This window comes from Phalacrocorax aristotelis, chromosome 19 (genome assembly GCF_949628215.1).
Source record: "Phalacrocorax aristotelis chromosome 19, bGulAri2.1, whole genome shotgun sequence".
In the NCBI taxonomy this organism is placed as follows: domain Eukaryota; kingdom Metazoa; phylum Chordata; class Aves; order Suliformes; family Phalacrocoracidae; genus Phalacrocorax; species Phalacrocorax aristotelis.
This window is the reverse complement of record NC_134294.1, coordinates 7,763,314-7,789,206: the sequence shown is the minus strand read 5'-3', so window position 1 is coordinate 7,789,206 and position 25,893 is coordinate 7,763,314. Positions and strand designations below refer to the sequence as shown.

Genomic DNA, 25,893 nt, shown 5'->3' with positions numbered 1-25,893 from the left:
AAATCTCTTTGGCCTTATCCTATTATCCACTCAAATTTATTTATACAGTAATTTTCTCAGCTCTGGACAAATTAACAGGGCTAGCAAGAACAAACACCAGTGATATTCCCAAATAAGTTGGCCCCTCTGAATGATATTTAGGAACTGAGTGCTGTGTACATTTTAAAACCACTGTAAGGTTGTGGTGTTCTGAAACTGTGAATCCAGAACTTTAGAAGAACCATACACTATATCTTTCATTCCTAACCAAGAGTAAAGATTCTTTTACAAAAGAATTTCAGTCTTTCACCTCAACAGCTTTTTACAATATGTGAATGTTATCAGCAAGTTCTCACAGTGGGAAGGACTTCCTGCAGCAAGATTCACTTAGATACTCTCAGACAATTTGGGGTAAGAATGGAGCAGCTTTTAATTCAGGATAAATTACAGAAATGATGAATGCCACATAAGAAGAAAACAAAAGCCTTTTCAGATAATTTAAAAGGAGCCTGGCCATGAACTAGAAAGTTCTCATCATTTTTGCAAAGCCAGAACAAAAACCAACCTAAAGCAAGGAATGACTGAAAATTTTGCAGTGGTCTCTACGGAGGAATTTAATAGGTTTCACACAAATTTACAGGCAAGACATTCCATTGAAAAGTCTCACTTACTTACCAATGACAAAGCATGAGTTAACAAACAATCCATGCATCTGTGGCCCTACAGGACTCACAGTTCTGTAAGATGAGAATCTCTATGTTGCAGACAATCAGAGAAAAAAATTAATGTTCCAAGACTAACATAAGGATTAGACAAACTAACACAAAATACTCAGAATAAAGTTCTCCTGGCTTTAGACAGGAAGCCATACCTTAGGCAGGTGATCAGGATGACAGATTCTTTGGGCAAAGGAGGATCAAAATGTGATGCATTATAGGAGCTGATCTTCCCAACACAGTCATTAAATATAAGAATCAGCAACCCTTTAGTGTTTCAAGATTCACTTTTACAGGCTTATATTCTACAAGCATGTATGATCAAAGGAGATCTGGTAAAATATTTTGCTTATTAAGTAAAAAAGCCCACTGTTAACTGGTCTGCCATGCCAAATGTATCTATACCCAGTCATGGTCTCTAGTCTATAAATAATCAACCCTCAGCCCCCAGAAGCAGACAATCTAAAACAAGTAGTCCACCTACTGAAGATACTGAAAAGCTCAGAGACAAGTTAGCATTTATTCATGTGTTCTTCACACGCTGGTACTGAGGTCATTAGACTGCAATAACTATGACACAATGCAGCCTTGCCCGCATTTAGATAACCAGTACGTCTCATCAGTAGTCACCGACCTTCCCTAGAATGTCTGTCCTTCATCTGGACTAAACAGTTCCTTCATACCTAATCTTGCTAGGCAAAAAAGAATTCTCCCTAGCTAAAGTTTTTTCACCCTCAGTAAGAACAGAAAAAGCTCTCTTAATAGACAAAAGTTTGACCACTTAACAATAAAGAAACAACTTAACTTTGAACTAGATTCTGAAGATGGCATCAATTTCCTATCTCAAACTTACTGCAGTCAGCAGCGAATCTTACTCTATTTCTATTTTATTTTTTAATAGTTGAATCTACCTCTACCATGAAACAAAAACATGATTCTAGAAACTATCACCCTTAGGATTTGGGATATGTTTAAGACCTACATCTAATCTTTGGAGCTCGAGTCATTTGAAGCACACACAGCACTAGCAATTTGGCCATCCTTATTATTTGCCAGATCTCTGCAACGGTAACCCACATTTTCATGCCAGGAAAGAACAGAAATTTCCTTCTCCACAGCCCAAAACAATGACAAAAAAAAGCCAAACAATGCATACCCTTTGGAAGGGTCATGTGTGTCTTTCCTTCCAAGTTAAGACTTACCAACTCTGCAGTCACAGAATCAGCCAGGTAATATTACTTAACTGCTGTTTTATTTAGATATCTAAAGATCATTTTACATTCTTGTTCTCTTATCCAAGTCAGTTTTAGTTTTGGCTTAGTATACCTGTGAAAGGTCAAGGCTCAGGTTATCATTTCAGAACAAATGTTATATTGAAAGAAGCAGTTGTCCAATTAGAAAAGTCTAAACTTAAAATCACAAATAGGGTTTGCTTCATCCCTACAAGCTCAGAGAATCTTAAGATCCTAAGAAAAATCCAAAACCCTGAAAATCCTAAGAAAAACTTAGGACTACCAGAATTCCAAGGTTCCCGAACATTACCATGAACAAGAGACAGCATTACCAAAATAAAACAATCATTAGACATCACGCTCTTTCCATTCTCCCTCTTCTTTAAAAAAAGGCAAAAGCCAGAGTAGTAGCAAACTCTGTTGCAATCATAAGGCTATATATATTCCGGCAGTAGCATATCATAAAATTCGTTGCTAACTTCTAAGAGTGAGCAGAAGTGTTAGAAGTACACCAAAATTATTCCCGAACGAGATAGTAGCAAATTAAAATAAACCAAAACCAACCGAAAAACCACACACACCTTTGTCTCTTCTCCCCGGACAGTGCAGACGAGCTGCCCCGGCTTCTTTGCACGGTGCATCGGAACCTTCATGAGCGTGAAAAAAAAAGAGGGGGAGGGAACTGCAGAGCCTGAGAACGAAGGCTCCGCCCCTGCACTTTACCCGTTAAGGGCTCTCAGCTCACCGATCACAAAGCAGCTCTTACAGTCCTTATTCAAACAGTTCAGCTCCAGGGTAACAAGTTCAAAGTGGGAGGAGGCAAAGGGAATCGGAGGGCGGTAACAATCCCGAACAGACGTTTCGTTCCTTCTACGTCTGCGGAACCTGTTCTTCAGGTTGGAAGCTGAAACATCTGCCTCTTGCCGTGTGTGAAAGCTGCACTCCAGACCTCTTCTATACTAACAGGTCTGCAGAGGTAAAACCATATTTAATGATGCGCAGACAAGCAACATGTGGGAGGAAGTTAATCATTACTGTGCCCCGACTTTGTTTTACATTTTGGACTTCCTTATGTTACCGTCAGAAGCAACTCCCTATCGGGTCTGTTGTAAGGAAAAGTTGAGAAGCATGCAATGGAAATAAAGTCTGCGCAAAAATTTGTCTTGCAAAAGCTTAAGTAAAACACAGCAGGTAAATTTTAAAAGACATGGCAGTTTTCTGCAGTTGCCAGTATCAGTCACAATACAAAGTAGAAGAAACAGATTTTTGTTGCAGATCACTGGAACAACCTTAAGTCAGGTCTTGCTGTGTGTGATGAAGGGAACAAGTAGTCACGTTAATCCCAGGGTGTTTTACCATGTCACTTCCAGCATCAGCTGAACCATCTCATTGGTAAAGGACCATAGTGGGCCAACAATCTATACAATAATTCTCATGGTACAGTGTGTTCAAGAGACTTTCATCAGGTTAGCAGGCAGCATTTGAAAGGTACTAGAGCCTCAGGTCCTTAAGGTATGGCTACTGTGTTTTTTCAGCTTAATACACTTAAGTGCTTAGTATTAGGTTAGGAAAAAGTGCTGGTTTATTGTTTTGGTAAATACATTGCATATTTCCTCTCCTTACAAAAAACACACTTGTACAGTCTGCATTCAGATCAGCCACTTCTCTCATTCTAAATCTTTTAACTCATGACGTTGGTTTTGCCAGAGGATGGAATGCATGGGAAAAGCAAGTTTGGCCCAGATCTACAAGGAATAATCCCAGACCATATGACATACCTTTTTTTTCGGGAGGGTGGGGGGGTGGGGGGTGGGGGTGGGGGGGGTGGGGGGGTGGAGAAGCTCTCTGTATGCAAATAGTTCTAATTGTAGAATTTCCCTCTACTGTTCCCCAGTCCCAGCAGTAATTTGTTGGAAGGTTTTGTCTGGGAGTTGCGTGTCCCCACAAAAGGATGACTACATATTCTTATTTGGCAGATTATATGTTCCCCGTTGTACAAAATAGTATTGCCTATAAATGTTCCATTAGCCCAAACTCTAGGCATAGCAAATTCTGTGAAGCAAAAAGGGAAATATCTCCATTAAAACAAGCTAGAGGGCTACACCCAGAAGATCCAAACTTTCTACACAGTAGAAACATAAAAAACTAGAAACGATAAAAAGGTAAAAGCAACGTTTGCAAATACAGATTAATAAAACTTTCTTCAAGTGAGAGGCGAACCCCAGCTATGCTAACACACAGAAGCACTGCACAGTGCTGGAACAGGAGCCATCTCATGTCACATTCACATGACTATCAAGAAAGGATTACTTACAAATCCATTTTCATAGAACAACTCTGTTCTTTCAAAAATCTCCAGAAAGGAAGTATGCAGAATCATATGGAAGTGAGAAAATGGAAGGAGAAGGCATAATTCATTGAATACTCCACACATCGTAAAACATTTGCCAATTCATGTTTCCTCTCTCAGGCTTGAAGGATTTGGCCAGTGCCCCTCACTTCCACAGGAACACTGAACAGTATCTGCTTCAGCGTGTATATGTACAGGATCGGAATTCACTACCAGTGAGTTTCAGCCTCACTCCTAATCAGCAGTCACAAACCACTGTGCAAAGTAGCACTTTAAAGCCTTTTGGTTAATAAGTCCAACTCCACAAAATAAAAACTAAGACAACTGGTTTCCTGCAGCCTCCTTAGAAACAGAGAAATTACCTGAAATATGCAGAATGAATACAAGTGTGAGTTTAGACTGACACCTGCAGCACAACACTGGCCCTCAACAGGCAGTGGTTTTTATTCCCTTGAAAAATCTACTTTCAGGAAAAGAGATTTAATCACATGACATACGGCGGCACAACCTCCAAGGCACTAACAGAAAGAACAGAGAAAAAATTGAGAGAAAGAATAAATAAGGCAAAAGTGGAAGGCAGACCAAAGATATCTCTTTCATTAGCCAGGTATCCTGAAATTCCCCAAGAGTTTGTAGGGTTGAACATTTAATATGAAATTATTTCACTTGGTTACTTCTCAACGGTCCTACCTAACATTTTAAATTTTTTGTTGTTTTAATTTGCTTGTTTTCTATTTTCCCCTGAATATTCACACTTCTTAACTGTTACTTGTTTACAAAGAGCAAAATCATTGACTACAAAACACTCACTTAATAAAGGACTACTGAAAAAAAAGTCTGTCTACTCTAGAACTATTCATAAGAGCAACTTCTTATCAGCAGCAAGGGTTTGTCCTGCAATAACAGCTAACAGTCCAAAAGCATATAAGAGGAGTTGTAACATGGTTTCCTTTTTTCCTGACAGCATTCAGGAGTTTGCCATGTTTAAAAATAAATATATTTATGTACTTAATTTTTTTACAAACAACATATTGACATACACACTTACAAACTCCAGAGCACTTAAAAACATAAACCAATGCTGCATGGGCAAAAAGACCTGTTCCAGGAGACAGAGCACTGAATTAAGAGTATTTCCAACTCATTAATTTCTAGATGTCATATCACCTCTTTGTTTCTCAATTTATCCCATCTTGTAAGAAGAGACAGTGATATAGATTTATTATGTATTTTAGCGATGAAAAAAGTAGTATAAAAAATCATTACTGTTATACACATACATCAATGCAACCCCTCATGTGAAGCACAGCAGCTGCCTAAACAATTTACAATGTTGGAAATCAAGAAATGATGAATGTGTTTCGCTACTACAATAATCAGTTCCAACGCACAAGAGGTGGGAAGAGAGTTCTGTCCCTCTTACTTGCAACTTTCAGTGCACAGCAAGCAGCTAAGCAAAACAGAGGTCAATTCTCCTCAACAGTACATACATGAAAGTTGTCTACCCAAGACGGAAAGATTATTTAGCATGATGTCACCTCCTCAATTCAAAACAAAAAAGATATTTTGAATTATTTTCTGGATTTGAAAAACTCTCCTCCTTTTGAGACAACATATGTTTATTGCCATACTCGACAGAATCCCCACCCTTCAAAATATCACAAACTAACTTAACTTTTAGAATATTAAAAAATCCATTTAATTGGTCAAGAATGGTCACATACAGAGAAGTTAAACACGTGTTTTAACGTTTGTGGGAGCAGAGTCTTGGCAGCCTGGAAGCCTAGGTGATAAGGAACAGTTGATGTGTGAATCCAAAACTATCAGTACATAATTAATGAGTTGACCCCACAAAACATTGATGCATCGAACAGGCAACACACAGAAAACTGAAGCAGTTACTATATAGCATTGAAAACTGCTTACAGTTTGCATTTTCAGCTGTTATTAAGGTCAGTTTGGGTTTTCTACCACAAAACCTAGGAATAGACCCCATAATCAGTTACACAAACTTCTACTGGACCATAAGAGCTTATTACTACATTCTTCCTACAGCTTTTGGATACACTTTGACTATGCCATTAAAAATAACTAACTCTACTACAAAGAAAGAGTATTATTTACCACACAATGTCCCCAAAATAATACATTTTTACAGAATAAAAATCTGACCTTCAGACACCTAAACTTATCTTCAGCTTTATAAATGGGTTCCAAGCTAATAATTAAGAGCTCTTCTTTGGTTTCTTGACCTACAAAACAAGAAAACCTTATTTACCCTCTTTAATAAAATGGCAAGAAACATTTCCCCCACACGCTCAGTAAAACATACACACCTCATACAGAGCACATATGAGAAATTGTACCTAGCACTCTAATCAACTTCTCTAAGGGTTGTTCACAACCAGGCAGACACCACCCACACCACTTGCCCCAGCTCCCCCTAGATTTCTTATGTTCCAATTTTCTCAGGTGCAACTGATTTAAGAGATATTAACCTCTTGACTGCTGAAGGGAATCATAGGACACAAGACAAAGGAAATACTACCTATCGCTGTCGGTAGAAAGATTAAATTACAGTTAGCGTGCACTTGTTGCACTGCCTGTGCAACGCTGAAAGAGCAACCAATATTTTTGTGGTGAGAAGATTACCAAGTCATCTCATTTTAACCATTCTGAACAAAAGGATGCAAAGATTGGTCAACTGGCTTCAGTTTCATATTTTTTAAAAATGCTATTATTTAGGGTAGCAGCTTCAAGTTTCTTAACTTGCGACATATCAGATCAGCACGATATATCAAGATTTAAGTGGGAAGTGCATGCTAGATATGAAGATTTCACGTTCCACATCCCATTTCTTATGGGATTTTTTTCTTATGCAGGTGCTCCCCCTACTGTTTTACTAAATAAAATGTGTTTTTCCTTAATTGCATTCATTATATAGCTACAGATTGAACAGTCTGGAACTTCTTTTATTTTATACACCCTTCCATCCGCTAGCAATAAAAATTTGAGTTGCACCTGGAGCAAGGAGGGAGAGGATAGATAGGAATGCATTACTTAACTGTAAGATTAATCACAGCTTTACTTAAAATTTACAACTTTTGGTACAGTTAAATAAGAACTTTGATATCACAAGCTGTGTTGCTAGTAACAGGATACTAAAAACTAAAGGACTACAAATATCCAGTTTACCTGCATTGATGTTTGTCAGTAGGCAGCCTTTCTTCTCAGCACTGAGAAGAAAAAAAAGCAAGTACAAGTTTTCCAACTCTTTCACATTACTTTCAAATGAGTTATTGCAATATTAGTTGTAAACTCTACTGGAAAACATCTACTCCAAGTGAAAGTAGTTTTGTAATACCAATACAACACCAATTGCATTTAACTTCGCCTTCACTTAAGCATGTTACAAAGCTGAATTTACAACTACATGACATTAAAATCTACTAAGAAAACAAAAAATATGTTTTGACAAAAATGAATGCATCAGACTCCAAGATGTATATGGGTAATAAACATTTTCAGAATGCTGCTACCTTTGTTTAAAAGGCCGTTGTTTGTAGTGAGCATACAAACAAAATTTTGGTTTTTTTTTTTTTCCTGTTTTGTTTTGCTTTTTGGTTTTGGGGGTTTTTTAACCACTAGTCACACCTGCAGCCGCCCGAGGGTGGGTAACGGGAACCTGGCTGTTTCCATCAAGAGGCCAATAAGCCTTAGAGTCCACACTCAATTCCCTAAAAAAACTGGTAACTAGGCACAATATCAAGAACAACCTGTTCGAAGAACTGTTGACTAAGGCCTTAACGCTTATGTTCACTCAACTTTCTCTCTCCCTATCCCACCTTTTACCAGCGGATCAACCACAGAAGGAAGGCACCCACCTGCCGGGCTGCGGCAGATGGATGCTGAGGGACGGGCAGCGCCGCGCTGCGAAGGGCTGGATCCCTTCAGCCTACAGCGGGCGGGCACACAGACACCTCCCGCCGGCTGCCGCCTACAGCGGCGCAGAGTGCCCGCAAGGGGCGGCGGGGAACGGCGGCGGGAGGCGGCGGACACCGCTCCCGCTCTCGTCGGCGGTCCATTCCCCGCTCCCTCACGAAGCACCGCCTCAGCCGCCCTCTCAGCCCTCCCCAGGGGCGGGCCGTAACGACGCGAACTCCCTGCGCCTGCCGGCGCGCGGGCGGTGCAGCGGCCCCCCTCAGAGCCGCACCGCTTCCGCGCAGAGCTGCGTCTCCCTCCGCCCGCCATGGCGTTGGCGGCCGCGGGACCGGCGCGGTTGGTGCGCTGCGGGCAGAAGGACGAGCTGTACCGGAGCGGGCTGCGGAGCGGGGCGGGCACCGCGCTGCACGGGCTGGCGGGTAATGCCTCCCGCGGGGGGTTCCTCTCCACCCCGGGCCCTGCCGGCGGCGGGGGGCCGCCGGGCTCGGCACTGTGGCGGACGGGCGGGCCGGCAGGGACACGGTCAACGCTCCGAAATCGGCCGGTGGCAGCGGGCCCCTGGCCCCGTGCTCCCCCGCAGCCCGTGGATCGGGTGAGGGAGGCGGGCCCGCCCATCGCGGGGGTGTTAATCGGCGCGGGAGCGCCTGGGGGAAACTGGGGGAGAAGGTCTGCGTGAATCCACGCCAGGTAACTGGAACGATCCCGGTCCCTTAGGTGCCAAGAAGTGGCTGGAATGGAGGAAAGAGATTGAACTGCTTTCTGATGTAGCCTACTTCGTCCTCACCACTTTGTCAGGTAACGTGGAGAATAACTTCGTATCTAGCGTTTTTCCACCCGTGTGAAAAACGAGGCGTCTGCCCTGGGCAGCTGCGGTGTGGTGGTGACTGGGAGTGAGGCTGCTTGACAGGGATTTTCTTCAATGTGGGTGGTTGGTTTGGTTTCCTATAAATGCCAGAAACCATCAAACTGTCAAGAAGTTTGAGTTCAAATGCAGCAGTTTATCAACCCAGATATATGTTCTTTTGAAAGCAAAAGTTCTTTCTGAAAAACGTATGCGTGAAGGTATGAAAAGGGGATGAAAAAGTATTGTTTTAAGCCTAAAACTATTGCAGATACTGATGCTGCAGGGGCTGGTGTAGACATAGTGCTCACCTCGTTCAACACAAAAAAAATGCAACTGTTTCTGAAACCTGCTGTGTTCTGACCCGCGCAGCCTGTCACCACTGCTCAACCATACAGGGAATGACACTGCAATTGTCATCTTAACCTGCATGCTTTCTGTTACACGCATTATTTAGGTTACCAGACTCTGGGTGAAGAGTACGTAAACATTGTTCAAGTTGACTCAAGCAAGAAAAGGGTACCTTCTTTTCTTCGACGGGCCATCTTCGTTTCTCTTCATACTGTAGTGCCCTATTGCTTAGAAAAGGGATTGCTGCACCTGGAACATGAGTTGCAGATGGAAGCCGATGAGTCCCGAAGCTCACAGAGCAACCCTGCAATTGGCTTATCCAGTAGGACCCTAATACGAAACTGGATACAGAAACAAATTGGGGACCTTACAGAACAGCAGAAGAAGAGGGTCTTACAAATTACATATGTTCTTAAACAATGCATACCTTTGCTTCATCGACTACATCTGGCAGTATTCTACATAAGCGGCACATTTTATCACCTGTCTAAAAGAATCACAGGGATCACATATGTAAGTGGATGTATGTCTTGTTTGAAGATGGCCTCCACTGTAGTATTTTGGCCTCTTTTGGGATGCCATGTATGTAAAACATACAGAATTCAGCTGTAGCTGATTATAAGATGGGCAGAGCAGACTGAGGGGGGCATTTTTAATACTATGTAGAGGGGTTACGAGTCCTGCAAAAGGTTACGCCTAACAAACATGAATGCGCTGTCAGAAGTTAATACCCTGTTTAACTTCAGGACACTACCTAGTCCTGACTGTCTTCTACAAATACGCATAAAGTGGGAAGTAGCTTAATAAATCCATGGAAAATACTTACATATTGTCTTGAACAAAAATCACTACATGTTTAAATAGCATTTTTCTATACAAAGAGCTTAATTTCACATGTCTTTTCAGTATCTTTCTGAAAAACATCAGCCGCTGGCCCAGGAGCACGTATAGACAGAAGACCCCTCAACAATTCCCAGTGTCAGTGTAGAAAAGAGGTGGTTTTGTGTAGCTCAGAGCTACGTAAAAACACAAGCCGATTAAAGCAGCAGCTCTGATGGGCACACAGACAACTTGAGACAACTGATCCTTGCACAAGCAGCAGTTAAGCGTAGCCTGACTGAATGAGCCGTATCCTGGACACACTAGACCTCCTGAGAGACAGCAGGTTGATAAGTCCTAGAAACATGTCAAGTTTGGGGACAGAAATGAGAATGCCAAATGAAGAGTTTATTGAGGCGGGAGGGAGGGGCATAGTTTCATAAAACTGCAGTAATGAAACCTCTCTATTTCTGTGAACCATGCAGCTGCATTTTGGAGGACTGCAAGGAGAAGATCAGAGTATTCGATCAAGTTACAAGTTTCTTGGAATAATTTCACTCCTCCATCTTCTTCTAACAATTGGCATTCAGATGTACAGCTTCAAACAGAAGCAGAGAGCAAGGCACGAATGGAAACTGCACCGCAACCTTGCTCATCAGAAGTATGATTTTTACTTACTAGGCAAAAGGTGGAAGCAATGGTGGGAAATGTAATAGCTTTCATGAACAGGGGAACACTAGAGTGACACTTTGACAAGTTAGAGCCTGATGTAATGTGACATTTGATGCATTCCTCACTGTTAGAAGCATCTCTTAGATTTCACACTTTGCTTTCATGTTTTTGAGATCTTCACAAAAAAGGTTAATACCTGAAGATGGGGTTTACTTTAGGATTGTGTTATCAAATATTTCTTACCAGCAGGCTAAATAAAATTAAGTAATATATAACTATGTTAACCAGAAATATGACCAAGGAAAAAACTCCTGGGCGCCACTCCCGCTGCACTTTGTGTTTGGAAGAACGGAGACATACAACAGCCACACCTTGCGGCCACTTGTTCTGCTGGGAATGCATCATGGAGTGGTGTAACACCAGAGTAAGTACAGAAGGACAAATGCAGGCTGGAAGGGGTAAACATGATGAAATTTCTGCTTGAAAGTACCTGTCAGCCTGCGTGTTGAAATAATACCCTTTCTCTCACTAAGGCACCCAAAATCCCCCCACACAGGAGTTTACCAGGACCTATATATATGTTATTAGAATAGAATGACTATGCATTACATAGATGAGGTAAATAAGGCGAGCAGTTTTCTGTCCCAACCGCTGAAATGCAATGGGACTACTGTGGAAGTCAGACGTGAAGAAAACTCCTTTATCTACTGACCTTGGCTATAATTCTAACTGCAAAGAAACAGCAAAAGCAATAATGTTCTGAAGCCTTCACGTGACTTCCAATAAAAAGGAAGAGATAAGTTACAACCAAACTGAGCTAGCTCTTATGCATATTATTTTAAACTTGGATTTTGCTCTGGATTAATGAAATAGAGTTTTTATCCATAAAGGGTTTATTTATAGACGTGGAAAAAAATTGTCCTTTTATTTTCTCTAAAGAGTGAAAACTGCTTGCCAGAAAAAAAAAGGCATCAAGTGTTACTTCCAGATAAAATATTTGCCACAGAGGCCATGTCTGTGCTGTAACTCAGATGTATTACTGCAGCTGTTCTAGAAATAAGTAGTGTGATCTACTTAAATGTTCCTACACTGATACTAGTGTGGCTGTGGTGGGACAGAATCAAGCAAATACAACTTCTCAGAGAATTTCCCTAAGATCCAGAATCGATCTTGACACCAAAATCAGGTTTTAAATGCACCAAGGTTACGCCTCTGCATTAAGTTCTATAATAGATACACCATTTGAAGAGACAGACTCGAACGCAGCTTGCGATGAGCTAGCACCTTCCTAACACCACCCTGACACAATTCAGGAAGCAGATTCACTTGTAAAGACCTAGACTTTGCTCACCAGTCTTGCCTGAAAGCTGTCAGAAGCTGTGGTAGAAACTTTCACCAGCTGCAGGGAAGGAGTGGTAATCCACTGAATTACTTCCATGTGTTTTCCAAGGCTGTGAAAATAGATGTTGTTCTTACTGCTGGGTAGTCAGATTCATTTAATCCTTTTTTTTTTTTTTTAAATATATAGTTTGCCTAACACAAACCATACTACCCACCCCTCCAGTTAGCTTTTTTTCAGCTTAGCAGCTGTTTGTTTCTGAAACATAAGGGAGGCAGCAAATGTTACCAGGTTTGAGCTGGATGCACAAGTTCACTACACAGTGATGCAGAACTGACAGCTAGCAGGGGCTTCCTTCAGAAAACTGACTCGCTGGGCTGAGAAAGAGTGTGACTGAAGCAGGTACCCTAGAGGGAGCCCCTTAAACTAAAACTTTCCTGCTAGACTGTAACAGAAAGTCTTCCAGACCATTTCCTTAACCAGCTAGCTATCAGAAATAGTGAGTTATTGGAGGAATAGTTCTCATTCATGGATTTCCTACAGTGTTCAGAATATGATATTTGATGAAAGACGTAAGCAAGATTGTTGAATATCCTTAATGCAACAATATTAACTCCTGAGTACTGTCTTCTTAGGAATCTGAAATTAAAAAGTAAAAAACTTAGTCTGCTTTAAAATCAAATATGGGGTGTGGGGGGCAGAGTTGTATCTGCCTCCCAAAACTTTAGTTTGGGCTTTTAGACTTTCCAGTAGGAAGCTGAAGCATCATGAACTGAAGTTTTTCACAGGCATTTCAAAGTTTTATTAGAATAATTTAGGTAAGTGATCCTTGTGCACTGTGGCCTTGTTCAAGGCTATGCGGTCCCTTTACCTGCTTGGGCATCAATTAAAACAGCTATTCTTGTGATCAAATGAAGATTAGTCTTCACTTCCTGTAACACCTCTGACTGGAAAATTAAGGAAGAACCTAAAACGTGTTAGCATTAGAAATTGCCCTGCTGACTCCCTGCTTGAAGGATCTTCAAATAACATGGAGGCAATAGAAATTTGAGTGTAAAGGAAGTACACTTTGACAAGTGAAATTGTCAGTACCCGTCAGTTTGCAACATGAGTACTAGCGGACAAGAGAGCTGTATCTATTAGAGAACATTTACTTCAGGCTACTCTTTGCACTGTTGTCCACTCTAAAGCTGTTCCAGATGCACATATCTGTAGGTAGACAGTAGTAAAAATGCATTTTACAGTGATATTTCAGATCTGAAAACATCCATTCACTAAAATTGCATCTTTACCTATTCTTTGCCCTAAAGGCCTGGTGACCAATTTACTACTCTGAGAACAGTTCAACATCCATGGCACAGGATTTTTTGTTTCAGATAGAGTCTTAAGCCTGTTTTTAATTAACACTGACAACAACTCTTACCATTTTATTAACTTTCAGTCTTCGGGAATGGGCTGACCTAGTAAATCCTTTGATGTCCTACTGGATTTACCACACAAAAATACAAAAACTTAAGAGCTGTGATTTAGAGAACTAAGAGTACCTTGTAACACACAGTCAGTATCTTTAATCCTCATACTGGCTCTAACTGTAGTTTTTTCTAGTTCTACCTGTTACCAAAATTAACTGAAGAATGAGCATTGCCATCTAGATTTAAAAAAAAGCAACCCAAACACCAAAAGAACTGTTAAGAATCCATCCAGTTTGTTTTGGCTTACTGCTTCAGGAAATGCTTGTTAAATAGCAGGTAAAAGCATGGCCCTTGTTGGGAAACTGCTTACGATAAACTCAGGACAAAGCTGCTGAGAGAAACTGCCCGCAATCCCAAGGCAAACAAACTCTGCAATGGAATTGACCTGTAATACACTTGAGTAAAAACACGCATAACGCAATACTAGATATCTTCTGTAAACAGCAATAAAAAGACGATCAGTCTGCTGGTTCTAGTTCAGCTGCAAGTAAAAATAAAGGAACTTATTTTTAGTATGAAAAAGGAAAACAAACCACAAGTTACCTCTGAAATTAGTATACTGGACCATTATTTAGCAATATTCAAGAGTAACATAATACGTGAGTAGAATGTCAGTGACCGTTTGAGTGATTTTGCTAGACAGGCTTTCATCCTTCAAGGTGAAAATCCAAGAGGTCACATTTACCCAAGATGAACAAGTTACTTCCAGGCAAAGGTGCTGTACTCTGCGTACAATGACCATGTTTTTAAGGCCATTTTGTAAGCGCCTGCGTCACCTCAAGTTGCTCTTTAAATTAGGGTGACTTAGAATGTTTTACATGGTTAAGCTTGCATGACAAACTGGACTGAAAAATTGTTTAATTATGGATTCTGATTATTTTCTAGAAGTAGCTAAATAGTTATATTTGGATTTTATTAAACTTTAATACAGCAATTCAGTACGTCTATCTAATTTATTTTCTTTTTGTAGACAGAATGTCCACTGTGCAGAGAGAAGTTTAATCCACAGAAACTGATCTACCTGCGTCACTATCAACTCTAAAGGAAACATCTCTTCTGTTTCACAAGGGCCTCAGCTCCTACACCCTCTATAAAGTTGTCCTACAGCTTGAGTTAGTCCAAGACAAAGATTTCATTATGAAACTGGTAACTGCCCGTGCAAGGTGGCACTTCATTCCTGTTCTACACAATAAATCTATTTCTGCCTCTACCCTCTGTTTCCTCTAACATGGTTCTTGAGCATATTAAAAATATGTCATTCTAAAAAGCACTTAACACAAACGCAATAGTTCTCTTCCCTTTGGACAATGAAACATTTAAATCAGATTCTCATTCTCTAAATGTAAGCGTGGCTAATGAGTCTTCCAACCTTTCATAGCGTGCTTAAGGTATTAGTAAAACCCTATGATTTGTCAGACTCCCTTTCTCCTGTAACATAATAACAAGGCCATACTGCAGACTTCAGGGGAAAAGGACAAAAGAGGTACACAAGCCCTTAGTTTAACTGTAGTTCAAGTCCTGATGATAAATGTATGTCATGTACCACTGTTTTCATAACATTAACAACAAAGCAGGTTTCCTTGGTTTGACAAACTGAGTTTCCCTTGGATCAACAGAAGCAACAAATGCAAACCCAGAGTAATGCAGACTACTCTGCACGCTGATCAAGGAACTTCTGAACTCAAAGCTTTTCTATCACTATTAGATATCAAGGCTTTTCACCAAGCATTCTAGATATTCAGGCTACAGCAACATCACAAGCACTGCTTCAAAAGAGCCCTAGTATGTATACCGATAGAAACTAAGCTCAACTATAAAGTCTTAGTTTTTAACACCGTTTAAGTCTTGTCTGTGTGATGTTTTTGACAGTGTAACACAGGGAAGAAGCTGACCAGCCAAAAGACCCTCTCCCCTCTTCATGGCAACAGGGCCCATTTCAGCTAAGCCAGTATTTTAGAGTATAAAGGAGGAGGGATTCAGCAGCACCACCTCGTCAAGGTTTATCCTATAAGTTACTACTATACAAGTATTTGGAGCAGGAGGGAAAAGGAAGATTGTTGTTAATGCATCTTGTCATTCTTGCATGATAGAAAATGTACAAGATGAATTTATTTGTATTCTTTAAGTACAGATGGGGAGAAAAAGCCAGATGATCCACTCTGTGGATCATGAGTTACAGTTTCAATAAACCTGTCACCAATGGCACTGAACATGGACTTGGGGTGGCAGGGGCAGGCGTGCTACAGTAAGAGCACTTCTTCTAAGATGGTTGTTTGTACTGCAGAGGTCCTGGTTACCTAGTTAACAATGAAATCTCCAAGTGTTATCATAAAATCTACAATAAGATCAGTTTAACTTTTCATCATATCTATAAATGGAAGAAGAAACAGTTGCTGGTGACTATGCAAACACTTCATCATTACTGTACAAAAGTGATTTTCAGAACTGCAATACCACCTCTTTCTTACACCGGAAAACTTTCAGGCATCCCTCACCTATTCAACACTGTCAAGGCAACAGTGGAAGAAAAATGATCCATGTCACAAAGCAAAACACAAGTAGCTAAGGAAGTCACTGCCTGGTCTCCTTACTAGGAAAATAGGGGCAACATTTAGTTGCACATAAACAAATAGAAACCAGTCAACAACTGGGAATTATCTGTGATATTCTCAAGCCAAGTTTTTCAGGCATTCTGTAAGGGTAATTTATTTTTAGCACTTGTAAGCAATAAAAATAGAGCAAAGTTTAACAAAATGCCAAACTTGTCTGGTTGTTGCATGCTGAGGCTCAGCTAGGGAACTAGACCGTTGTCCCAACATCAGCTACAATCCATATCTGAGAACCGTGAATCCCGCTGGCCGTGGAGCATTGACACCTACCTAAGAATGAGAAGACATTAATCTCAAACTGCCACTGAAGTCTGAAATTAAGTGGCAGCAAAAATGTCTAATTTGCAATGGATGTTGTTAACAGTCTGTTGTTCAGTAGGAGTCATCCCAGTTGCCAATTTTAACATTAATAAACATCATGTTTTTCTCCCTGATTTGCCCATATTATTCAGAAACTCCAGCAAACCTGAAGACAGCTTCTCCAAGTTGGGGCTTTCAGATTTTTAGGCGGTGAGCTGCAAGCATCCATGACTGGTACTTCTACAAGGCCCTTTCTGGATACTGCGTTTCCGTAATATTAAATTTTGACATTACTAGTTTCCACACTGCTAATAAAACAAACACACGCAAACAAACCAAACCAGCAGGTCAATGTGAACTAAAACTACCTGTCATTTTCCCAGGATTACTGAAGGCTGAACTCCAGAGCTCCACAATGACTTCATTTGACAAAATCAGATGAAAGGGTTCCTACATACATTTTCCAATCAGGTGTCTGCTGAAGTTGCCACTATTCTCCATTCAGAATCTTCAAAGAGCTAATCTTTTCCTACTTTCTGCAAGTGAATGCTCCCTGAAGAGTTGAAAAAGGCATTGCATGAACATAAATTGAGAGTAACCACTACTGAAAAGGAGCTATAAATACTGTTAGATCAATGCATGTATATAAAGTTAGAGAACAAGTAAAGGGGGACACTGTCTTTTAATAAATTTTGGAATTAAAAAGTCACTTAATAAAACTGCAGTTGTATCACATGAAAAAGTTTACATGCAGGTCTTTTATCTCTTTTTTTTTCCCCATAGAAAATGAAAAGCTGTGCTAAAACCCACACCGTTTGTCTGCTGTGGCCAGTTTGGGTATATTCTGAAGGGGCTGCATGAAGTCAGCTTAAATTAATCAAGAAATTAGGTACGAAAGAAACTCCAACTGATAACAATTAAAATATATATTTATAATTCCAGGTTCTCAAAGGAAATTGTGATAGAATTTGAATAAAGTTTTGAGTCATCATGAAAGAACCCAAGTTTAGCATCTGCTAGGAGATGTAACGGTGAAACTGGCATTAAAACCCCACACAAATGAGTTACCTCAGAAGCTATGTGAGTAGTTTTTCCCTATGGCAAACCCCATAATTTAGTAGATTTCTTATTCCTACCTGTATTTGTTTGATTATAACTCAGTTATACCGTGCATTTAAGAAAGTGGCTTGAGTCCTGCATCTATTTAGGTCTATTGTCTTTTTTTATGAAAATAGCACATGGCCATGAAGCAGAAAACGGCATCATTGTGTGTGCTGCCATCTTACATTTTTCCTCCACATACGTGCACAGCACTTCAGGGTGATATTGTGCAGAAGTACGTAAAGAGACCCAACTCTTAAGCCATTAATCCCTCCAGTGCAATGGATCTTGAAAGAAATGCATTATCCCAAATCCATGGGATTATCCAAAGTTTCTCCAACTTCTTACAAGAGATAATAAACTCAATGCAATTTGGTTAGAATGCCAGTTTCTTCAAGAAACTGATATTTCAGATAAAAATAGCAAGATCCTCTTCAAATAAAATTCAACTGCTTTGTCACCACTCTGTTAATCATTTTTTATGAAGAAAAAAGGCATTGTTACAATGGCTCAAAATCGTTCCTTTAGTTAGAAGTAGAATTGGTCAACAGGTCGATTGCATCTTCTAGCTAGCAAAGGTCTTTCCCACGTCTTCTTTCCCTTTGTATTTCCTCTTGCCATGTGTGAAGGGTATATATCTGTACTTTATCATGTGCTGTGAAGAGAAAAAGATCAATTTTTGAGGCAAGAAACTTCCCTACTATTTACAAAACTGTTTTATAATATACACTGTAAATTACAAAGTCCTCTAGAAAGACAGTTCTTCAGTATTGTAAAGGTAATGGAATAGCCAATCATACACCAGTTCACGTCAAAACAGGGGTACGAGCCCAACCGTATAAATCTCAAATCTGGGTACACCTGACAACTTATACCGTATGGTGAAGATTACTGACTGGGGGAATCACAGGGAACTGGAAAGACCATACAGGTGTTAATTCTTTACTACCCTTTATCTTTCATTTACAACTTTGAATAACAGTACCTATCCAAAATTCTGAATGTCTGGAAACATATTGGTTCTCCTTTCAAAGTGCCAACAAACCGGAAGTAATTTTTTAAAAACAGCCTGAATGACTTGCCTATGCTCTTCTTCCCCTTCTCTCATCAACTGGTCAGAACTTCCCTTTTCACCCACCAGAGATCCTACAAGACCTCTTAATTAAAAACAGCCACAGTGAAATGAAGAAAGGGAGTGGATGAGAAATTATAAATTCATCCTGTATAAAAAAAAAACCATATTGAATTCTAAGAAATTTTGAAAGCAAGGATAAAGTTTTGTGGCTTAATGTACGGAGACCTCTTTTACCAAGTATTTTTGTTTCCCATTGTCAATATTTGCTCAAAGTTGCAAACATGCAACACTTGAACTAATGTTGAACTAATGTTCAGGTGTCAGTTATTGAAGTGCCTCTAGTGAAGAGGTGTGTGTGATACATTTAATACCTCTGAAGTGCTCAACTGGAGGGACAGTTTGGATCAATACTAAGTTCTGACATCACAAATGCTACTGTCTGTTCTTGCCAAGTTACCTTGATTTGCCTCTTCATAGTGATACAAAATAGCATAATGAAGTACATCACAAGGATTGGCCAAAAAACAGGAACGTTGAAAGCCTCGAAGAACGTACATGCCATAGCAACCAGGATTCCTTTAGTGGCAGAGTGCCTTAAAAACAATATTAACAATTAATCCTTCAACACCAGCTACCACTAATTTGATGCAGATATTTATATTTTTCAAAAATGGAGCAGAGGCAGACAGATCAACTCACCAGAATTTAAACTCTGGAAGCCTTCTAATGAAAGGCCGAAATTCTTCGTTTTGCCTCGTAGGCAAGGAAGGACCATCATCTGAAAAAAACAGCAAAAAAACAAAAACGACAAACCCCCTTCAGACTAATTTCCACACTATTTGGACTCCAAATTTTATTTTTTATCTTTAAAAAAAAACCCACACAAAACTTTCACTGTTACACATAGATTCCAGTTACAGTGGCTGTTTTAATGTAACTTAACATTGATTTCCCAAGGCAAAATAGGTAACAGAAATGAGTGCCAGGTCACTTGTGTTGTTCTGGGGAGAACTGAAGTCACACAAACCTTCCTTCAAAACATAGAAAACTAATACAACATGGAATACATTCAAGTCCTGAAGGAAAGAGATGCGAATTTTACAGTAACTCCTGATGTCAAGTTGCAGAGATTTTCTGCAAGTCTAAAAATGCAGCCTCATGCTAAAATTGCCCATCTTTATACTATTGTATCAGACCGGAAGTTTGACTAAGTTAAAAGTTATCACAAAATGAATTATTCGTCATACCTGAATCTTCCATTAAAGAGGGGTCTACCTTTGGCGACAAGAAAGCTATGAAGAGATTTAGATGGTAGATTCCCAAGGCATATGTCACAATGTACCAGCCCTGCAGCAAGGAGGGGAAAAAAAAAGGCTAAGATTAGTGTCTTCCTGAAATGCATTTCAGACACTGATTTTTCAAGATGATCAAACAACCTGTTTTTTTTCCTTCCTTAAGAAGTGCTTTTCTGCATTCTCACATTAACACAAAAAGTCTTCCAGACTTCTTTAAAAATATTGAAAATTCTCACTGTATAAAGTAAGCATTCTGACTCTATGGGAAGATGAAGTGATCTTATGAACCTATTTCTTTTAGTTGCATACTGACAGGTAACATATGTAACAGTTTTCATTTTTCAAGCTACACGTTTTCTATGGTATACTACTGTAAACCAAATACATCAATCAAAACAAGAGTAGGGCAAATCCCTCACATACTGACAAATTTAATATGAAAGCTTTTTCTCAGGCATCCGGTCTCTATTTCAAGACACAGACGTCATAAAAGCAGCATAAAAGAAGCAAACAGCATAAAACCATCACTTTTTTAATCATCTTTGCAGGCCTCAGTCGCTTAAATCTTCCTTTTACTCCCACCTGCACAGCTTTCACATTCTATCTGAGATCTTCAGCATTTGGGAATACCAATTCTCAAGTTCTTAACTGAACCGAACTGCAGACTGGCATGAAATAGAAGCACCCGATTAGTGGAGAAACAGTCTGCCACTGGCCTGCAGCGATAGAAGTGCTGGAAAAGAAATCCTGTGGTTTGCATGACAGAAGGTAACCCCTGGCTCCTGAGCGTGTTGTTACACAGCTTTAAAAGCAAAAGTAAAAAGTTAATTGCATCAGAGTTTTCAGAGGTTTAGTGTGTGATTTCATCAGAACTAATGGAATATTTCCACTTTTTGTTGCCATCAGATGAATATCCTCAAGCATTCGCACATTCTCCATTCTGAAGCAGTAAGTTTAACACCAATAAGATGTGTTTTCTTCACACTCATTTACCTTCTACTGTGTGCTGAACGATACCATATGTAACTCCAAAGCAATACCATACTTCAAAAACTCTCTTAACAAAAAATAGAGTAGTAATGATATCTAAAACAATGTCAGCACTAAATGCAGTTTTCTTACCTGCAGTAAATAAACTCTAATCATGTAGATAAAACTCAGACCCAAAGTTACAATCCATCGCACCGCAGTATACGGAGTAGATTTGTCTAACCAGGATTGGTAGATCTAGGAAGAAATAAAAAGCGTAAATCTATAAAATGCGCAATGCACAATGAATAATGTTTATTAGGGGGTAGCATTAGAAACAGTAACTATATGTGAAGAGTATTTTATGAAGGAGAGTAACGTGAAACATTTGTATTCTTTATTACAAATAAACTTAATTAAACATACAAGCATTTGAAAAGTTCTATATTTTTACAGAGGCAAAAAAATTTTCCTAATGCTTGGGGCATCACAAAGCAATTTAAATTTTCTATATTTTACCATATTTTACTCCAGTTTCTTTTCCTTAACATGAATCTGACATGAAATCTGAAGTCACTCCTCATTTTTGACACCACCACCAACATATATTTTCACTGTGCAATGGCCCATATACACACATCAAATATTCCATTAAGCTAAGTGTTATAATAAAGGCTTCAAAAGAAATCTTTTGTACAGATTTTAGTATTTCAAGAACTAATTCAAAAAGTAATGACTTTAGGAAGCTGCATCGAGACCTGCTTCTACTGGAGTCAGAAAAACCCTAGAGAAAACCAACCTGTCCAAGTCTTGAGAAAAATCTATAGACCACAGAAGGCTTTCCATGAACAGACTCACCAATACTGTCCCCTTCTGACATGGTTGCTGTGGAAACAAAATGTGACACACAGGTAACATTTAAAACAAAAATCTAAGCTCTGTGAAGCTTTACAATACATTATCTGAACAGCATTTACACGTGATCCTCTTTTGGGTTGGCCCATTTGAAACAAATTATTTTTAATGAAGTATTCTTAACGAGAGGACTTCTACTCCAAAATAAATTACTTTCCAAAAGAAACTGTCAAGAAAGCAAAGAACAGGGTATTTTACACAGGCAAGGCAGGATCCAATCCATTTTAGGGAGGGAAAAACCAAGTCCATACAGAAACGTAGGAATGAGCCTTGTTAGACATCTTCACCTTGAGAAGGCAGGAGCTGAGTTACAATATCTAAGCATTGAGATGCGAAGTGCAGCACCACCCTCCTGTCACCTCAGCCTCTAAAGGCAAAGAACAAAACCAAAATAAATAATTTTTTTAAAAGCTGCTTAGGATTTTTAAATACTGAGTAACTAGATAATGAAGAAGCATAAGTTCAGGACTCTGTACACAAGTGGTTACAGACAAAAAACCCTCCACCACAAGTACCTAAACCAAAACACTGCCCACTGCTAGAATTGTTCAAGGACTTTCTCTCTCTCTTGAACAGGAAGAGCTCCGCAGCCACAGAAAAGTTTTTCACATGAGCACAATTGTGTAGTAAAGGGACCAGGATTCTGAACTCAGGTAAAAAAATTAACCAAGGGAACTATTTTTTGGTACCTGCTTCTGCTACCAATTTAAGATCTTTATTTTTCTTTTCAGTTACGCTCAAACTAAGTTTTACAGCTCACTTTAAGATATAAAACAAATGAAATAAAATGGATTCTAAACAGAAACATTTTTGCCACATCACCAAAAGCAATCCCTGACATTACTTCCTGGAGTCCTCATCAGTGGGTGGGACTACAGAACCCTGGGATAGTCAGAGTACTTTCAGCCCTATATTAATATCTCAGGAGCCTCACATGATAATAAAGATACATGAAACATTACTAGATCAGAAAAATGTAAATTATCTTAGATGCTGCAATACCTTGACTACTGCAAAAAATAATTTGAGATGAAGGACGATCTGAGCAGACACAGAACCTTAAAGTTCTGTACTTTTTCTGTAAACATCTGAAAACTACATCCTGTGGAATAATTAGTAGGTAGAGAAAAGGAGTCTTGTTACACTTTGAAAGATAAGGGGATCATTATGAGGCATCAGGAGCTGCAGGCCGCTTTAGTTCAAGCTATAGCTAAAAAGAAAACAAATCAAAGAGAAATTTATACAATATAGATACAGACTTTTACTTTACAGGCAAAAGTAATTGTTATTCTCCTCATTCACTGCACTGCAGAAGGAGAAAGTTACTCAGCATTATTAGCTGAGCTTTATTTTGGTTTTTTTGAAGTGTCCTGGAGTATAAAGCCATAAGAAAAAGATACTCAATCTCTCTATCAGATAGCAATTCTCTAAAGATCACAAACACAAAAACGCTCATATCCTCAAAATTAATTTTACAGATACATCCATAGGAATCAAGGGCTATGAGGAGACCCAACATTACAACCTTGGAAACGTTAACCTACGCACGTCAAGTGAAGAATCACGCACATATGGCTACCGATGGCTTTATGATGGAGTAGGTGTTTTGCTTGGTGTAAAAAGATTACATTAGATGCGATTACATGTGGTTGTTTATCATACGTACAGTTCTTCCAGGGCAGATCAAGAAAAGCAACCAGCTCACACTGGCCGGTTTACTGAACAGAGACCTCTCACAGGCTCGGTTTAGGTAGCATAGACTGAAGTATGTCACACGACATAGTTTAGAATTTTAATTAGTGTTCCTTACCAATTCAAAACATTTAAAGAACGCTTGCAATTGGACTATTACCAAGAAAAGCAGCCTCTGGCATTGCTTTGAAGGTAGTTTACAGTTCAGAACACAAGTCAGATCTCACTAGTTTCAGGGAATAACCAAATCTGAACACCAGCGATCCCTCTTTCATAACGTAACATACGACTTGGCTGTTGAGCGTACAGAGTTACAATAACCCTTCCGCCACCTCAGCAAAGCCAGCAATCAGAAATACACACAAAGGTGGATACAACAAACGATAGAGTGGTTTGCTACTGGCAGAACACAGACTGCTACTAAAACTAAATCATATGAAAAGGTTTTCTCTGCTGAAAAACACCAAGCAGGTGAATGCATGACCTTCAACAATTATGCTTGTTATGACAATTATTATGCTAATATCACAACAAATAGCACTGCACCGCTGAGCTCTCAAAAATGACAGGCCCTGAGGCAGTAAAGACATTTAACTTACACCTCGCATCGTCACATGCGGACAGGTGATAAATTTTCAGACAACTGTCTTGTTACAATACGATTTTTCTTAAATTTAAAATACAAACGAAGCGCATAACTAGCAAAAACATATCACTGCTCATACAAGTTTCTTTAACTCATAAAGGAAACGTCTTTGAAAAGCACGCACTAAGGCGATTTATTAACAGGGAAAACGGCCCATTGGTTGTGCAAACTAGGTTTTACCCTAAAAAAGGCCCTGTTTAACTGTCTCCATCCCCGGGGCCGCCCGCGCTGTCAGACGCTCACGACCAGCAGGACCTGCGCGGCCCCGCGCTCCCCGCAGCCACCCGGGAAGGCGGGCTGCCCGTGGGGATGCTGCCGGTGCCCCGAGCGCTGCCCGAGCTCCGAGCGCAGCCTGTGGGGATGCTGCCGTTGCCCGGCCCGAACCCCGAGGAACAAACACGACACGACACATTTTGGGGAGAAAACCACATCGCGCGGGGCCGGCGCGGCGAGGCCCTAAGGGCGGAGGCGAGGCCCGGGAGGCGGCGCAGGGCCCACCGGGGCCGGAAGCAGCGCTAGGACACGAGGTGGCCAGTCAGGTGAAGGAGCGGGCCCCCGGCGGCCACTGCAACCCCGCGGCCCCGCCGCCGGCAGGCAACACCGGCAACCAGGCCCACATAGCGCCCGGGCCGCGGGTGCGGCAGCGCTCACCAAGGCCCCCAAAGCCCTCCCGCGCTCCCGGAGGCTCGGAGCACCCCGCCCACCCGCGGCCCGGACCGGCGCCGGCCGTGCCAAGCCAGCGGCTACTCACAGCGGCCCAGCCGGGTCCTGCCTTCCGCTCCCCGCCCCCCGCTCCCGCAACACACAATATGGCCTCGCGGGCGGGGAGGGACCTGCTTCCGCCTCCGGGCCGCGAGGGGGCGGGACGAAGGCTCGGTGCTGCCCCGCCATTGGCCCCGCGGGGCGGGGACGGGGGAAGTGGGAGTTGCCGCGGCGCCGCGCCGTGAGGAGGGAGGTGGGTGGCGGCGGGCGTGAGGACGGCCGAGGGTAGAGGGGCGGGCGGCTGCCGCTGTGCTCCCGGTAGAGGAAGCGTGGCCTCAAGCGCACGCTGCGGGCGGGCGGTCGGTCGGCGGCAGCAGCGACCGAGCGCAGGAGATGCCCGGCGGCGCCACCGCCACCGGGGCGGTTTCCGCGCCCTTCGACACTGCGCAGGCGCGGGGCCGCTCCTCGGCTCTCTGTGCGTCCCGCCCCTCGCTCCCGCGCAGCCAATGAGCACAAGAGGGTTCTTGCCGCGGCCGGTGGGCGGGGAGCCGGGGGCGGGCCGCCGCCATTTTACCTGCCCAGCCCGCCTAGGTGCGTCAGGGGTAGTGATTTTTCAGCTGTGCAGGGTTTGCTGTTTCCTGTTTGGGGACGCGAGTTTTCCTCGGGGCAGGGCTCTCAGCCACGGTGCCGCCTCAGCCCCGGTGCCGCCCTGGAGGGGGGAGGACGGGTTTCCCAGAAGCGCAAAGTCTGGTCTCTTGTTAAGACGAGAGACGTTAAGCCCGCGCTCCTGTGTTGAAGCTAATGTAAATGCGGACGCTTTAATTCCTATGGTGGCGTTCTTCTGTGTGGAGTTGGTGCAGTCGCTAATGCTTTGGC

The 25,893-nt window shown here is 41.3% G+C and overlaps 3 protein-coding genes across 10 annotated transcripts in view; 1 reads left to right on the top strand and 2 right to left on the bottom strand.

The window, feature by feature from the left end:
* The window catches only part of PLCH2 (phospholipase C eta 2), a 124,223-nt gene extending 121,635 nt beyond the window's left edge, over positions 1-2,588 (bottom strand). For 4 of the 5 annotated variants that reach the window (XM_075113694.1, XM_075113696.1, XM_075113698.1 and 1 more), the window contains exon 1: positions 2,509-2,586. The gene's annotated coding sequence lies outside the window, so the exon portion shown is untranslated. Of the gene's footprint in view, positions 1-2,508 lie in introns of all 5 variants that reach the window. The other variant, XM_075113697.1, reaches the window with a different exon arrangement.
* A 5,844-nt stretch (positions 2,589-8,432) lies between these two features.
* On the top strand, positions 8,433-14,923 carry PEX10 (peroxisomal biogenesis factor 10). Of its 2 annotated transcripts, none has more exons than XM_075114354.1 (6): positions 8,433-8,638; positions 8,934-9,014; positions 9,629-9,924; positions 10,716-10,891; positions 11,191-11,326; positions 14,684-14,923. In XM_075114354.1, the coding sequence occupies exons 1-6, from the start codon at positions 8,527-8,529 to the stop codon at positions 14,753-14,755; spliced, it is 873 nt and encodes a 290-aa protein (XP_074970455.1). In that variant the 5' UTR covers positions 8,433-8,526; the 3' UTR covers positions 14,756-14,923. The 2 variants fall into 2 exon arrangements, with proteins under 2 accessions (XP_074970455.1, XP_074970453.1); XM_075114352.1 differs by having other exon boundaries at positions 8,434-8,638; positions 9,518-9,924.
* A 3,264-nt stretch (positions 14,924-18,187) lies between these two features.
* RER1 (retention in endoplasmic reticulum sorting receptor 1) lies at positions 18,188-25,467 on the bottom strand. Of its 3 annotated transcripts, none has more exons than XM_075114365.1 (8): positions 22,980-24,602; positions 22,265-22,344; positions 21,862-21,947; positions 21,216-21,320; positions 20,046-20,145; positions 19,498-19,576; positions 19,256-19,391; positions 18,188-18,378 (listed from the first exon to the last, which is right to left on the bottom strand). In XM_075114365.1, exons 3-8 carry the CDS (start codon positions 21,940-21,942, stop codon positions 18,289-18,291), a joined length of 591 nt encoding a protein of 196 aa, XP_074970466.1. In that variant the 5' UTR covers positions 21,943-21,947; positions 22,265-22,344; positions 22,980-24,602; the 3' UTR covers positions 18,188-18,288. The 3 variants fall into 3 exon arrangements, with proteins under 3 accessions (XP_074970466.1, XP_074970464.1, XP_074970465.1); XM_075114363.1 differs by having other exon boundaries at positions 22,176-22,344; positions 22,980-23,694; XM_075114364.1 differs by lacking the exons at positions 22,265-22,344; positions 22,980-24,602 and adding an exon at positions 25,067-25,467.
* Positions 25,468-25,893: the final 426 nt, after the last annotated feature.

Coding starts and splice junctions, on each gene's coding strand:
- RER1 (XM_075114363.1), bottom strand. CDS start 22,200: ATGGATTGGATCCTGCCTTGCCTGT. Junction 21,948..22,175: donor TTGGATCCTGCCTTGCCTGT/GTAAAATACCCT, acceptor TTGTTTCCACAG/CAACCATGTCAGAAGGGGAC. Junction 20,146..21,215: donor TTAGAGTTTATTTACTGCAG/GTAAGAAAACTG, acceptor TCCTTGCTGCAG/GGCTGGTACATTGTGACATA.
- PEX10 (XM_075114352.1), top strand. CDS start 8,527: ATGGCGTTGGCGGCCGCGGGACCGGCGCGGTTGGTGCGCTGCGGGCAG. Junction 9,015..9,517: donor CGTCCTCACCACTTTGTCAG/GTAACGTGGAGA, acceptor CGCATTATTTAG/GTTACCAGACTCTGGGTGAA. Junction 9,925..10,715: donor GAATCACAGGGATCACATAT/GTAAGTGGATGT, acceptor TGAACCATGCAG/CTGCATTTTGGAGGACTGCA.